The 15,307-nt window shown below is 49.2% G+C and overlaps 2 protein-coding genes across 7 annotated transcripts in view; one reads left to right on the top strand and one right to left on the bottom strand.

The window, feature by feature from the left end:
* Positions 1 to 15,307, top strand: part of LOC111067536 (RNA-binding protein Musashi homolog Rbp6) — a 192,183-nt gene that overhangs the window by 148,212 nt on the left and 28,664 nt on the right. The gene's annotated exons all lie outside the window — the stretch shown is intronic.
* On the bottom strand, positions 10,026 to 10,990 carry LOC111067537 (GTP:AMP phosphotransferase AK3, mitochondrial-like). Its single transcript, XM_041594824.1, has one exon. It carries the CDS (start codon positions 10,865 to 10,867, stop codon positions 10,106 to 10,108), a length of 762 nt encoding a protein of 253 aa, XP_041450758.1. The 5' UTR covers positions 10,868 to 10,990; the 3' UTR covers positions 10,026 to 10,105.

The raw sequence follows: 15,307 nt of genomic DNA, 5'->3' as shown, positions 1-15,307 counted from the left end.
TGGGGGGGGAGGAGGCAGCCAAGCCAAGGCAAGACGTAGGACGAAGAACTCTGGGAGAGCCCAGTGAGGCGTGTTGTAAGTAGACAACAGCCAAACAATTTGAGAAAAGGAGCAGGACAGAGAGACACAAACACACAGCGACAGAGTAGGAGCGAAAGAGTCAGTCAGCTTTGTCGCATTATGTCCAATTACTGTCGCAATTATAGCCAGAGCAAGAGAGACAGAGTAAGAGAGAGAGAGAGGGACAGAGTAAGAGAGAGAAAGAGACAGAGCAAGAGAGAGATAGACAGAGAGAATTGTCTGTGTGCCAAATGGAATGGCATGCCCTGGCATTCCATTTCGCATATCGTTGACATTTTGGCCAGAACCAAAAGAAACCAATCATTAATAATCCACTGGCTAATCAGGGAGCAAAAGGGAGGGAGAGTGAGAGAGAGAAGAGAGCAGAGACTTCTACCACCCCTCCACCTCCCACCTTTAGCAGCATTCACTCTGATAATCCAGTCAACTGCAGCTAATGGGATAAACCCTTACGTGCGATAAGACTAAGTCACCCCCAGGGACATATATACATATAGCCCAGCCAACCCCACCCCCCACCCACCATACACCACATCCCCATTCATATTCCTGCTGTATGCTGTGTGTCGCTGCTGCCGAGATCCTATCTACAATGTGGCGGGCACGCGTTCTACGCGTCGATAAAGTTCCATGACCAGAAAGTCCAGAAATAGGAACACAAAATGGGCGGGGGGGTGGTGCTGGGCAGAGGCCTACACAGAGTTTAGCTGTTTTGTCACTTATTCACAGCACATTAAACAATTTGCTTTTTACGCCGGCCAACATCAACAACGACAACATCATCATCATCATCATCATCATTATTATTATTGCCATTGGCATTGGCATTGCCCCATCGGTTGGGTCCGCTCTCTGATGCCCAGTCAACCGCACATTTTAATTGTTCTCGTCATGAACATGTCATAAAGCAAATCAGATTAAATGCGTCACTTATTACTGTGCCCCAGACCCCCAGCGCCAGACCCCCAGCAGCAGCAGCGCACCCCAAGAGCAGCAGAACAGCAGCAGAACAGCAGCGATGAACCAGCCACAGTTCGTGGCATATACATAGGCCAGACCCCCTGCCTCAGTTCTATGCCTGTTTCTGGCTTCTGTTCCCTGGCTATTGGGTTATAATGGGTGCCCCCCTCCCCCATCCCCGGACTAGGCACGTGAGTGTAGTGTGTGTATGCCCCCTCTCTGCCACTCTCTCTCTCTGCTGCATGAATGCCTGTGTCTGTGTCTGTGTGCCTTTGTTAACTGCGGTCAAATGTGGCAACGCAGCCACGCAACCAACTCAACGTCACGACGTTTGATGGACATAGAGAGGAGCAGCTGTGGGGTGGGGGATATCGTTTTTATTGCATATTACCTTGTCAAGCAGCGAAGACATCAAGCGTGTGTCTGGTGGGTGGTGCCTGGTGGGTGCTGGGTGGGTGCCAGTGGCAGCACCGTGGGGCAAGGGTTATTGGTAATGTGTGGTTATGTGGCTTTTGCGGATAATGAGTCAGTTAGGGCACAAAACCCCTTTTGAGGGGCAGGGAGCGGGCAAAGATTCAACCGCAATCCAACAATCTGCAGGCTAACATTTCGGATGTGCCCTGCCCTCTGCTCTCCAGCTGCTAAAGTTCTCCAGCGGGGGGTTCTCTTCGCCCTGCTGTTGATGTGTGCTGCCTGCCTGCCCGCCTGCCCGGCCCCCTGCTGCTTGGTGTTAACTTGCATGTTAGATTGTGCGTGCAGCTTAATTAGTTGCAAACTGTTTTCCATCATCATCAGCCACGCAGACACACACCCACCCACACAGAGGCGTAGGTCCAGTGGGTGGCTCTCGTCTCTGACTGCATGTTAAGCACACGTTCAAGTGCCGTTTGCAAAAGAGAGGAGAAGCTGTATGCAAGGTGTGGGGAGGGGGTGAGAAGACTTTGCGGACTCGACACTCGTTCTCGTCTCATCACTGAAGCATTAAGCAAATTGACACTGAAAGCATTTAGTCAAGTTAAGAACACTTTGTCCGGCTATCTTTTAATCGACACTCGCACTAGATGCACACAGGCACAGAGAGAGAGAGAGAGGGAGCGAGAGGAAGAGAGCGAGAGGGAGAGAGTGAGAGGAAGAGGTAGAGAGTGAGAGAAAGAGTGAGCAAGGGGACTGTAGATACGGAAAGACACCTCCATGCTGGCTTTGAATTGAAACCAATATTGATTTCTAATATTTATGCAATTCCATTTTACAAATTTGCATACCAAATCCTGATTGCTAGGGGACTTTGAGGCAGAGAAACCCAACCAACACACCCACACACGACACACACACACATGCACATACGTAAAGTGTTTTTGCTAGTGAAGTCATGGGGGGGGGGTGGGGGTGGGGGCTGCAGCTTCACCTGCCTCACTCTTGCCCTTGCCCATTCCCTTTGAGTGTTTGCCAGCCGCAAACACAATGGCAGTAGGTGGGCGGTGGGGGGCAGCACAGGACAACTCCTGGCACTTGACGCGCTCCCACAACAGTCGATTAGTTATCCCGACAGATAGACAGACAGACAAACAGGCAGACAGACAGAGGGACAGAGAGACAGAGAGACGAATAGAAAGACAGAGAGACAAGACAGAGAGACGAATAGACAATCGGATAGACAGTCGGACATTATAGACAGATAGTGCTTTTTGTTCTCTGTAATCACAGCAAAAAGCAAATGGAAAATGGCAGTGGGGGGAAAAATGGGCAAAAGGAAACTGTGGGGGGAGGAAACAGAATCCGAATTCGAATCAGAATCAGGCAACCAACGGAGAAGAAGCAATGGCAATTTTCAAAATGAAAACATGAAATAATAAATACGATTTGACAGGCGCTTCCCTCCCCCCTCTCACTCTCTCTCACTGCCACTCGCTCGCACTGTTGTGTGTGTGCTGTGTATCCAATAGATAGATAGATAGTTTTCGATTTTTTTTTTGTATGCCAGGAAATGGCATAATGCGATCTCCCTCACTCTCTCTCACTCCCGTCCCTCTGTGTTTGTGTGTATCCTGTCGCTGCTGCTTCCTGTTTGCCAGCGAGCGGCGGCGGCAGAGAGGGAGAGAGAGAGAGAGAGAGCATCTACATAATCATATTATGCTTGACTGACACGACAAACCAAGCGCACAAATGTGGGTCCAACTGCATTGAGATGCGAGTGGTGCGGGGGGCAGCAGCAGCAGCAGCAGCAGAGATTCAAGTAATTTGACAGGCGACATACATTTTCGGGTGCACAGAGAGATAGAGGAGCCATGCACACACACACAGAGACACACACACATAGAGAGAGACCGCATACACTCATAGATACAGCCACAGCCACAGATACAGATACAGTAGTTGGGTAGAAACAGCTGCGCAAATCTGTTAGCCAGTGAATTGATGAGGGGCAAAAGCGATAAAAAGGCTTTTGCATTTCCGTTCTGAGGGAGCTCGAAATTGGGCAAAATGGGCAAATGGGTGGGCAAATGAAGCTTGCTGCCATGATATGGGCGAAACAGACAGACAGACAGGCAGACAGACAGACCGAGAGGCAGACAGACAGACAGACAGACAGGACAGACACGACAGACAGTTGGAGAGACAGTGCCACCTGGCAGCTGCCAAAATTGCAAAATTGAAATTGAAATGCGACTGCTGCTGCCTGCCTGCTGCTGCTGCCTGCCTGCTGCCTTCCACACACGCAGGAGAGATGCAACTCACAGACACACACTTGCATGCATAATACGCATACGCAACGTGTGCACTGCCCTTCGCCCTCTGCGCTGTCTGCCTCTGTGGCTGTCGCAAAGACAAGCCAAAGCAATTAATGTAATGAGCAGCAGCATGTCAGAGTAACAGCAGCAGCAACGGCAGCAACGGCAGCAGCGGCGTTAACGTGAACGTCGACGTCGACATTTTTGCACAAGAATTTTCAATCAGCAGACAACATTCATTCACATTCACAGGGAGAGAATGAGAGAGACAGAGCGAGAGAGTGAGAGAGAGAGAGAGAGAGAGAGAGAGACTGCCAAAGGGACAAATGGGCAGGTGGCAGAGCAGGGCAGGGCAGAGCAGGGCCAGAGCAGGGCAGGGCCAGAGCAGATATAGCATAATGTGGCAAAAGGCGTCCAATGTAATTGTTTAAAACCAAGCTACTTAAGTGCAATGTGGGTGGGGCGTGCATGTGGCATGTGGCATGTAGCATGGGGCGGGCATGTAAAGTAAATGTAAATGTAAAATGGAATGGCCAAGGCGTGTGCCAGAGGGGCGACTGGGGGAGAGTACATACAGACATATGTGTGAGCAAACAAAAAGTCCAATCAGGCCTGCATTAATGAGGCATGCAAGAATCAGCAGCATGTAGCAGCATGGAAGGGGGGGAGCCACCTCCTGCCGCCTGTCAAGTTGCATTCATTTGCATTTATGTTTTGTGCCAACTAATTTGAAGGCTCTTTGCCGGGGGAACAAAACAAAATCAGCGCCCGACAAGAGCGCGAGACAAGCCCTTCTTGACAAGACATTTTATACCTGGCTGCCACGGCATGGTACAGGCACTGGCTCGGCACTGGCACTGGCACTGGCTCGGCCCTGGCTCGGCACTGGCGCTCCAAGTGCATTTTGAGTTGTTGCAACAAAGGGAGCGCACCCTGGCTGCAGCAACAAACACACACACACATGCCACCACCTGCCATCTGCCATCTGCCGCGCACACTTGCATACAATGAGTATGTGCATACTCATTAGTTTGGAGTGGTTCTTCCATCAACAGAGACACACGCAGACAACACACACCAGCACACCCACAGACCCACACACCCACACACCCACGAAGATGCCGCTGGAGAAGAACAAGAACAAGAACAACAACCACCTGGACGTGTCAGCCAGTCTCTTTCCTTAAAGCTCTCTCTCTATCTCTCTCTCTGTCTGTCTGCTGTCAGGGTTGCCTCAACGCTTGCAGAATAAACAAACCCTTTTGCGCCTCTTCCTTTTAAGTTGCAGCTAATTGTTGTTGCTGCTGCTGCCACTGCCACTGGAATCTTCGCAGTGTGAGTGGAGTTTTGTGTGTGTGTGTGTGTGTGTCTGCCAAGCATTTTCTTCCAGCTCATAAATTTTTTTTCGCATACAGCATTCCCTGCTGTTTTATTTTCATGGCAGGCGGCAGCTGAAATCAGCCTCGTCATCAGCGGCATCATCCCGTCAGATGCGACTTCCAATGTCAACCGGCAGCAGCAGCAGCAACAGCAGCAGCAGCAGGAGCAGGAGCGGCTTTTGTTTGACGTCGCACTCTCTCCGTCTCTCTCATGAATAACTGATTAAAACCATTTTGGGTTTTGCTTCTTTTTTTTCCTTCTGGTACCCCGAAGAAACGCAGAAGATGAGAATGGGATCCTCCATAGATAATGGAGGAGGAGGAGGAGTAGGAGTGGTACTTCCTGCTGAATAGATGCTAGATGGTTGATGGTGATGCGCTTTCATTTATAATGACTGAGAGCCGGACGGCTCAGCATAGGAGACAGGACAGAGCAGAGCGGAGAGTGCCAGTGTCGGCAGTGTCACCAATGCCACCGGTGCATGGTGCAGCAGTCGGTGCCAGGGTGGCAGCGGCTTAATTTTGGCTTTCAGGCTTCGGGGAACGAGCTTAACGCCGATGATAAATAGCTGATAGATGCGCACCCAGCTGTGGCACTGCCTCGCAGAAATGATGCAGCTGTCAATTGTGGTTAAGGTTAAAAATAAATGTTGCACAGCTTTTCTACGCTTAAGCCCAGAAGCATTGGCTGTAAATTGGGCAAAAACATAAAAATCTACGCATGAAGAACGGCTGAGGGAAGCAGGCCTTGCCGAATCCAATTGCTGTAGAAATTGGATGCGTTTAATCCAACAAAAATGATTCATGTACAAAGGGAACTAAAGCCAACTGTCATCTGCTGAGGGGATCTCAAAGGAAACAGCATTTAGCAGCGGAAAAGCTTACCTAAGTGCACATTTCTTGCTGCAATTTTCAACAATTTCCAGCACAAAATCTTTCGTTCCCTTTAAGTTTTTCTTTTTGTTTTTCTTTTTGCCAGCATCTTGCCACATTTCAATCAGCATCTCCGACATGGTGGTGCTGCCTGCTGCCTGCTGCATGCTGGTGCTGCCGCCCACCTCCTGCTGCAATGGTTATGCAACTCTTTAGCCAACTATTCCATGCTCATAAATACAACATTATTTCGCCAACGTGAATCGCAGTCGTCGTCGCTTGTCTGTGCGCGTCTCAATTCACTGCACATTTTGCAAATAACAATCGCATTTTTTGAATAATTTAAATCCACTTTGTTGCCCGTCTTCCCCTCCTCTCCCCTCACCAACCTAACTGTTGGCTCTTTTTTCTCTTCTTTCTCGCTGGCTGGTTTCTCCTTCTCCTTTCTCTGTCTCTCAGTCTGTCTGTCTGTGCATCCCATCTTTGAATTGAGCAAAACGCGCTCGTTGTGGCATAAGAAAAGCGTCGAGCTCCAAGCTTTTCCAACTGCTGCATAGCAAGCAGCACACTATTTTCCGTATGTTTTTGCTTTTTTTATGGCCGCATGAAAAATGTATAGCATACTTTTGTGCGTTCTCCAAGCGCGGCGCGCACACACACACACTAGGACACAATTAGAGCGCCCGCCCACTGTGTTTGTGGCACCATCAACGGATAGACACAGACGGCGGGCGCAAGCAACATTCAAATATTTAAGCCTTGCATTATTAATGGCAATTTTTTAGTTTCTTTATCTCTGGTTCGTCCTTCTCCAGCTCTCCGGCCTGGTACTTTTTCCATGCGTTTTTATTTTTTATTGTTACTTTTTTTTTTTTTTTTTATTTCGCAGCTTTATCTGCCACTCGCTCGCACTCTATCTCTATCCCCATCTCTCCTTTTCTCTCATATTTGGTTATGCGTTTGTGAGAGATTTAAATTTATATTTAAATTTGGCATTTAAATTAAAAACCAAATTGCACATCGCACGCTCGCACAGCGCTGCAAATATATTTTTTATTTATACATTTTTGTGTACCCTGGATAGAGGGAGGCTATGACAATTTCGAGCAGGTGTTTGGGCAACCTTAGCGAGGGAATTGCCTTGGGAACTGTTACATAGAAGCGGGGTAAGGATCAACTGATGAGTGGGGGTAAAGCCACGTCTGATGTCTCTATCTGTTAGCTCTGGCAATGGGAAAAACTCTGCTCGGCCGCTACTTAATTCTAACTATCATTTGCTACATATCTTCTATAAGAAATTTCGTTCTAAGCTAGGGCTTTGTGTGAAAAAGAATAAAAAATATATTTTTGCTCTGCTAAAAATAAACGCAAATGTCTATAGCACCGATAGCTATTCCAGGGTAGCCAAAATGCTGTCACTTGAATGCAGTCTATCGTTGCTGCTGCTGGTGGCGCTGCTGGTGCTGCCGTGTCCAGTCGCTGATTTCATTTAGTTGCTTGCCGGAATGATAGAGCGCCGGATGCTGGATGTTGGAAAGGTTGCAAGGCACCAGTAAGGAGGGGGGCAAAGAGAATGACCAGCGGTGGCGGGACGGGCAGGACGGGCCACCCACAATTCAAAAATCAATTTTCATTTGCAAAACGATTACATTCACATTCATTCATTCAATGTTCGTTCATTCGTTCGTTGGCTCGTTCGCAGTTGGGTTTTTCTGCACTTGGTTTTTTGTTTTTTTGTACGCTTTTCCATGTGTATGTGTGTGTGTTGGTGTTGGTGTGCTATCGGTTCCCTTACACTCGAATGAACTTTTATTCAATTTGCAAAGCAACCACAAGCTGCACAATAGCCGTTTTAAACACTCAACCAACCAGTGAGGCAGAGGAGGCAGCCAGCGAGGCAGCCCAGCCAGCGAACGGGCATTTCGTCATTCCAATGCTGGGCAGAGCGAAAGGAACAGCCAGGCACAGGGTGGAGAGGCACCCTACAGCAGCAGCAGCAGCAGCAGCATCTACCCAAAAAACCCTATCGAGGCACCCAGCCCATCCCATCCCATCCCAACCCCGTCTCCTTGCCACGCTTCAACATGCCACGTGCCACCTACATCTCGTCACTGCCATTTGCATGTCCGACTGTCTGCATTTTGCAGTCGTTCATTTAAATGCAGCAACCCATCCGCGCCCCGCCCCTACCAAACGAACATCCATCTGCCTGTCTGTCTCGCTGTCTGTGGACCCTGTTTCGGGCTCGTTTTCGGGTTCGGGTTCTTCTGCTGCTGCTTCTGGCCAACAAACGTGAAAAATATATTCTTGATGCTTTTCCTTTTTGTCGATGTTCAATGCTCTTCGGGCGATTCTTTTTCCTTTTTCGAAATTATTTGCCTTTTGTTGCAATTTTGTTTCGAATGTTCATTTTTTGTTTTTGCTGTTCGCAAATTTAAAATCTATTTATTCATGCGTTGACTGCAATTTGTTACAATTCTTCGCCCACACTGCCATACCGCCCTCCCTCCCCATTACTCTCTCCTGTCTCCCACTCCCTGCCTGTCATGCTTTTTGTTGCCAACTGTACCGCGGTGTCATAAAAAAGTGTGTACACATGCAGCGAGAACAATCATGTTTAATATATTAGCATTGATTTTCACATTGTTCAGAGTGCCCCCAAAACCTCTGCCACATGCCACACACTCCAGCTCCCACTACTCCCCTGCTGCTCCTCCTCCGCCTGCACCGTTTCTGGACCCTGGGATAATGGGCCAACTAAAGACTGACTCTCGCACAAAAGTATGTAAAAATAAAACAAATAATAAAGAAAACAATGGCGAATGAGAATTGCGAGGGACGGACGGGACGGGGCGGAACGAGACGGACGCAACCAGAACAAAGGAATGCGCTCGTAAAACCGAGATTTAGGCCGAGCGCCACATTTGTGACCAAAAATATATACAGCGAGAAAGCCAGCAGAAACAGAGGACAGAAGAGAGTGGGAAGATTGGGCAGAGTGGGCAGAGTGGGAGAGGGTACTGGGCGAGATGGCGGATAGAGCCTCTGCTCATTTTATGCGCTAACTGAATCAGCCCCGACAACCATTAACTGAGGCCATTTTATTCAATTTGGCCAGGGGCCCCAAATAAAAAATAAGTAGAGGCAAAGAAGAGGGCAAGAAGCGAGCAAGGGGGACTGGAAAACGCCAAAGCGGAAAACGGAAGTATGTACGCAGGTTACAGAACAGCAGAAGAGGCGAACAGGGGAGTGGAGCGGAGCAGTAGGTAGCTGCAGGAACTGTTGGCCTGCTTCACTGTTGCGCTCTACAGTGGGGTGTGGGGTGTGGGGCGTGGTGTGTGCTACGTGTGACAACAATAAAAGTTTTTATTGCCGCCGCACACAGATGCGACACAGAAGCAAAGGCAGAAAAACGAAACAAGACAAACAGCAGGAAAGGAAAGGAAAGGAAAGAGAGAGCGAGACAACCAGACACAGACATAGAGAAATTAGCTGCCATTTGGAGTCGCAAGTTCCAGTCTAAATCTCCGCATTATGCATAGAAAAATCTCAGAACTTGACTCGCGCACTTCCCCTCACTCCCTGTGCTGCTCCTCGCTCGTTAAACTTTTAAGCACAGCGCCCAAAAATCTTTGAAATATTTGCGCGGACAACAATGAAGCCGCATGGAGTGTACAGTGTCCTGCTGCAGTGCCCAGTGGATGGAATGGATGACAATGGGCCCAACGGGCCCAGACAACCCCACAAAGGGCAAAGCCTGTTGTGCCACGAGCGTCAAATGCAAAGCGCGGCCTCAGGCTAACAGGTGCCAAATGGCAGCGGAACGCTGCAGTGGCCCGAGCATCGTTGTAGCCGCTGCAGGAGAGCTGCCAGCCAGAGGCTACAAAGCCAATGGAGGTGTTCGTGGGACAATGTCTGCCCGAGGATTCATTATCTGATGGGAATTGAATAGTCGTTTAGCTGCAGCAATGCCAGAGGCCGAGTTTCTCCTTCACTCCATAAATCAAACGAAACATCGGACCTTTATTGCACACGATCTCCATCTCCTCTTCCTGTTTGCCACTTTGCCACTTTGCCGAACTTCTACGAAACGCTCCAGCGATACTGCTGGGTGGAGCTCTTGGAACGGGGACCTTGGTTGCACACGAGCTCGATGCGCCGCTGGGGACGGAATCTTTGGTGGATCCGCTTGGGCCAGCGCTTGGCCAGGTAGCGCTTCACAAGGGGCACCATGCTCTCGTGCTGGCGGGCGAGGATCGTGTGGAGGATGTTCTTCTGCGAGTAGTGCTGGATCACGGGATAGGTCTCCTGCACGTAGTCCCTTTGCCGCGCCATCACTACCGAGTGGGAGGTATCGTCGGCACGGCGCACCAGACGCTCGCCGGTGATATCGTCACGGCCGGGCACACGGGGCGCCATGTCCCCGTGGTCGTTGTACACCCGGCCGGACGCCGGGTGTACCAGGCGCGTTCTCAGCCGGGCTATGATCGCCTGCATCGGCAGAAACAAGTCCAGCACAAAGTCCAGGGTCATCATTTCGTCGAGTGCCCGAGCCTGGTTGATGTTCCGCGGAAAGCCGTCCAGTATGAGGTTCCGATTGCCGGCCTTCCCAATGGCGTCCGTCACTATGCGGGTGAGCAGATTGTCGGGCACCAGCTTGCCACGCGTCGTGAAGCGCTCCACCCGCTTGCCCAGCCAGGTGCGGTAGCGGATGTGATCGCGCAGCATGTCGCCCGTGGATATGTGCACGGCGCCGTATGTCTTGACCATCATTTGGGCCACGAAGCCCTTGCCGCAGCCGGGCGGTCCCACGATCATGGCACGGAATCCACGTGCGGCATTCATCGCTGTGGCAAAAAAGAGAATAAAAAAAAAACACACACTAAAACGAAGCTCTGGACAGTCCGGAAACGGATGGAAGGAACGAGGGAATTTTGAAACTAAACATATATATTGCTACATATCGACTGACTTCTGATTTGTGTCAGTGATGGGGTGGGGGGACGACTGCCGCCTGCCACTTGAATGGAAAATCCCACAACGCGTTTCCCTTTTCAATCCTCCAATTTAGATTGTCGATGTGGCAGAGCGTAAGAAATGAAATTTAGTTCGGGAAATGAAACCCAAATAGAAATTTTACTTTGCCTGTGAATCGTTTAGATGTGTGTGTGTGTGTGTGTGTGTTTGTGTGTGTGGCAAATGGCCTGCCTTTTACTTCTGCTGCTGCTGCTCCTGCTTCCACTTCTACTCCTGCTGCTGCTGCTGCTCCTACTCCTGCTGCTTCTGACGCGAACAAATGATGAAAATTTGAGCAACGTTTTGTCCGCGACGAGTCCTCTCTCAAGTGGCCGCCTACGTGTGCCACATGCACAATGGCAGAGCGAATGGCAAAAGCGTTTTGTGCCACACCGCACACTCATTCCCATTGCCATTCCCATTCCAGCACTTCCACTCCGACTCCCACTCCAGCTTTCCGCCATTATGTTCCGTCTTTGTTTTTTGAAAAATTGTCTACTTCATTTGGGTCTCTGGCTCGCAACGAGAATGGCCATGAAATATAACAGTACTCATTATGTTGGGATTACGATGCAATCAACGCAGAAAAAAGTGTCAGTCAAATAAATCACTCGCCAAAACATGAGGAATGGGAGCGACGAGTGTGGGCGAAGAGGAGTGGAGTGGAGTGTGGAGCACAGCATACGGATACGGATGAATGTGAGGGAGGAGGAGAACGAACCCCAGACCAGGCGCAATGTCAACATCAACAATTTCAACATTCGTTTTCGTCTCTCTCCCTCTCTCTCTGTCTCTCTTTGTCTCTATTCCGTTTTTTTTTTTTTTGGCTTGAGGTTCGGGGGCATAAAAACGAAAGCGTAGTTGAAGCTGACAGCTACGATGACGCTGAAACGAGAAGGAGAGAAGAGGCAGCGGTTGAGGCTGTCACACAGTTTGCTCCCGGGGCCGGGAGTGGGTGGTTCAGCGGATGAGGCAGTGGCTGGCTGGCTGGGGGTGGGGCAGGCCGCACAGCCAACTGAGTGGCAAATTTTTTTTAATTATTCAGTGGCCAGCGGAGAGGTTAGATTTGGAAAGGAAAAATTCGGCACACACAAAAAAAATGCGAAGAAAAAGATTGACAGAGAAAAAGCGTGCGAGGGGGGGATGGCGGGCAGAGTGTGGCAATGTGGCAGAAAGAAAAGCCAAGCCCAAAGTGGCAGTGGCAGTGGCAGTGGAGTTTAATCGATTTGCATGACTGAATCTTGAGAAACCAATTTAAATATTAAATTGGAACGATTTCTGGGCGCACAGCCACTACTTTCCTTTGGCGGCAGCGTATCCTGATGCTCATGCCCATCCATCAGCTGCCATCAATCACGGCACACGCTTTTTGGGGGAGCGCGCAGAAATCTAAAAGCCCCCCAAAGCTCCATTTGCACACTCCTTCAGTTGCGGAGAGGCGACCGCGATAATCGTCTCTCTGGGCAGCTCCCGTTGCACACAATTTGTGCCCCAGCGTCCAACAATGGCACTACAAATGAGCATGCCATTTGGCTCCGGGAGAGCACTCCGCATAGCCAGCAAGGGCGGGAGTCCAGTCACCATCCACACCCCCACCCACACCCACACCACCATCTCCTACTCCTACTCCGCTGCTGCTGCTGCTGGCCAGCAGAGCTTATCTCTGTTTCATTACAGTTATTGTCGTTGTCATCAGTTTCAGTTTGCCATGTGCCACAATGTTGCACACACAGCACACAGCATACAGCATCCAGCACTGACTTGGCTACCCCACTTTGCTCTCCCCCTCCTAGTTTCTTGGCACACCCCTTCCTTTTAAGCATTTTCCTACTACAGCAACAAGGGCCACACTTCCGCTGCTGGCTGCTTGAAATAAAAACTTGCTGGAATCCCAGAAAACGGTTAACCGAAGAGTGTGGTGGGGTGGGGTTTGGTGGTGTGTGGGTCTAAGCAATTTCATTGCACGGCAACAAAAGCTGAGAGCACACACACACTCCTAAAGCAACATCTAAATGCAATGCAACGCAATGCCATTGAAAGAAATGCAAAAACGCAGTTTCCGTGTGCAGCAGCAACACACAAAAAAAATGTATAAAAAAAAAAGGAAAATAAAAATGGGGAAGAAAACAGAAGTACAAGCAACGACTACAAAAAATACATAATATAAGTGTAAGCGTCGATTTGTGCCGCCCACAAAGCGCAGAGCACAGAAGGAGAGGCAGCAGCAGCAGCAGCAGCAGATGAGGAAGAGGAAGTGCTGCCAAGCGGCGGGGGCGTGGCTGCTCTGAGCTGTTCTGTGCTGTGCTGTGGCAGCTTCACACTTGAACACGTACAGTGCCCGCGGCATTCAACGTCTTGGTTTTGTAACGGCTCCTGCTGCTGCTGCTGCTGCTGCGGCTTAGCATTTTACCCCAAACCAAACGAAACCAAACGAAACCAAACGAAACGAAACCACCCATTGAATTCTCGCTGGCATATTAAGCGAACGCTTAAAAGTGTGCTACAGGATTTCACATTTTACATTTGCTTAAAAGCTGTTTTAACCGATTTCGAAGGATTATTATTTGTGGAGAGCCAGCGGAGTGGGGGGCGAAATGGGAGAGAGGCGGCCTTATGCCTTTGCATAAATTGATTCTAGATGGCCCTGGACACAGCTGCTATGGCTGCTGCTGCTGCACTTGGTTGCCCTTTTGTCTAACTGCCAGTCTGCCAGTTAGGTCTGATTTATTAGATTCGTTTTAAACACTGCGGTTGGTTACTGGGGCCCCTGCTTGGCTGTCTGTCTAACATTCGTGCTCGTATTCGTATGTTAAATAATAAATAAATATGTATAATGAATTATACTCGCATGTTTGTGTGTGTGCTTGTGTGTGTCTGTGTGCTGTCCAGAACGGGTCTCTTGGTTAGGCATAAATTCGTTTTATCTGAGCCGCAAAACGAAACGAAATTTCATCAGACCAAATACATACATACATATATGTACATACACACATGCATATGCATGTACATATGTGTGTGGGAGTGCTGCTTCTGCTGCAACGCCTGCTCCTACTCCTGCTCCTCCTCCTGCTCCTCCTCCCACTCCTCCTCGATTGGGTCAACAGTTTTCGGTAGCTGTTTGGCGGTGACGTTTTTGTATAATTAATTTTTCTTGTTCAGTGGTTTTGTACAATCAACATTCGATGTAAAAACATTGCAAACAACTGCAGATGCATACAAGCGCACTTAAAGCGGCACACCCACACACACACACCCACACACACATATGGGAGAGAGTGTGCAGGCCACCGCAGGATAACAACAACAGCAAGGAAGGACATGAAGCTGGGGACATCCAGTGCTGTGCTCTGCTGTGCTGTGGCACTTGGGCCCTGAATCGTTCTGGACAGCGTCCGGTCGCTCCTCCTGCTTGCTGGCTGCTGGCTACTGGCTGCTTGCTGGCTGCTGCTTGCATATGCATGCGAAAATGTTAAAGCAAATAAGAAAGAGTGTGAAAACGAGCAGCTTGCCATGTAAACAAGTAAACCAATAAGTGCATTGGTGTGTATAAAGCGATATACACACACATATATACATGCAGCCTGTGTGTGTGTGTGTGTGTGTGTTGGGGGGCTTTAAAAACTGACCAACTAAATCCCCAGAGTCTCAGTTGCTGCTTGCTTGCTTGCTTGCTGCTGCTGCCTTCAGTTACAGCTTCACTTGAGATAAGCTCCAACCGACCCAACCCCAACCCCAACCCATTCCAAAGAACAAATAATCCAGCAGCAAACAAAAAAAAAGAAAAGCAAAAAGAAATTGTTTAATGAATTTCGCGCTTGCTGCTGCTGCTGCTGCTGCTTTCTGCTGTTGTTTTTGTTTGCACAATTTGTTTACGCAACGCGTGACGCTTAAATGCTAAATAATGCAAATGTAAATGCGATGTGGCATTGTTTAAATTTGAGTTTTATTTTGGGGAGTGGAGTGTACGGTATGCGGGTAGCGGGTACGGGTAGCGGGTGCGGGTACGGGTAGGAATATTTAACCGACCCTCTGCCGACCCTTTTTTTTTTTTTTGCTTCTTGCAATCCCTTTTCGCTGGCTAATTATGAGCGCAACTGAACGAATGGCAAGGGAACAGAATTCGCTTGAAATAAATTTACGATGCAAAGCAGAGAGCACAGAGATCTCTGCCTGTTACTTGCATATGTACATATCCATGATCGATATTTCTCTGTTAAGGTTAGAACTATTTCACATCGCAGCTTCAATCCATGAGCAGCGGCAGAACAG

This window comes from Drosophila obscura, unplaced genomic scaffold (assembly GCF_018151105.1).
Source record: "Drosophila obscura isolate BZ-5 IFL unplaced genomic scaffold, ASM1815110v1 contig_1, whole genome shotgun sequence".
In the NCBI taxonomy this organism is placed as follows: Eukaryota; Metazoa; Arthropoda; class Insecta; order Diptera; family Drosophilidae; genus Drosophila; species Drosophila obscura.
The sequence above is the reverse complement of the archived record's forward strand: the minus strand, read 5'-3'. Positions and strand labels throughout refer to the sequence as shown.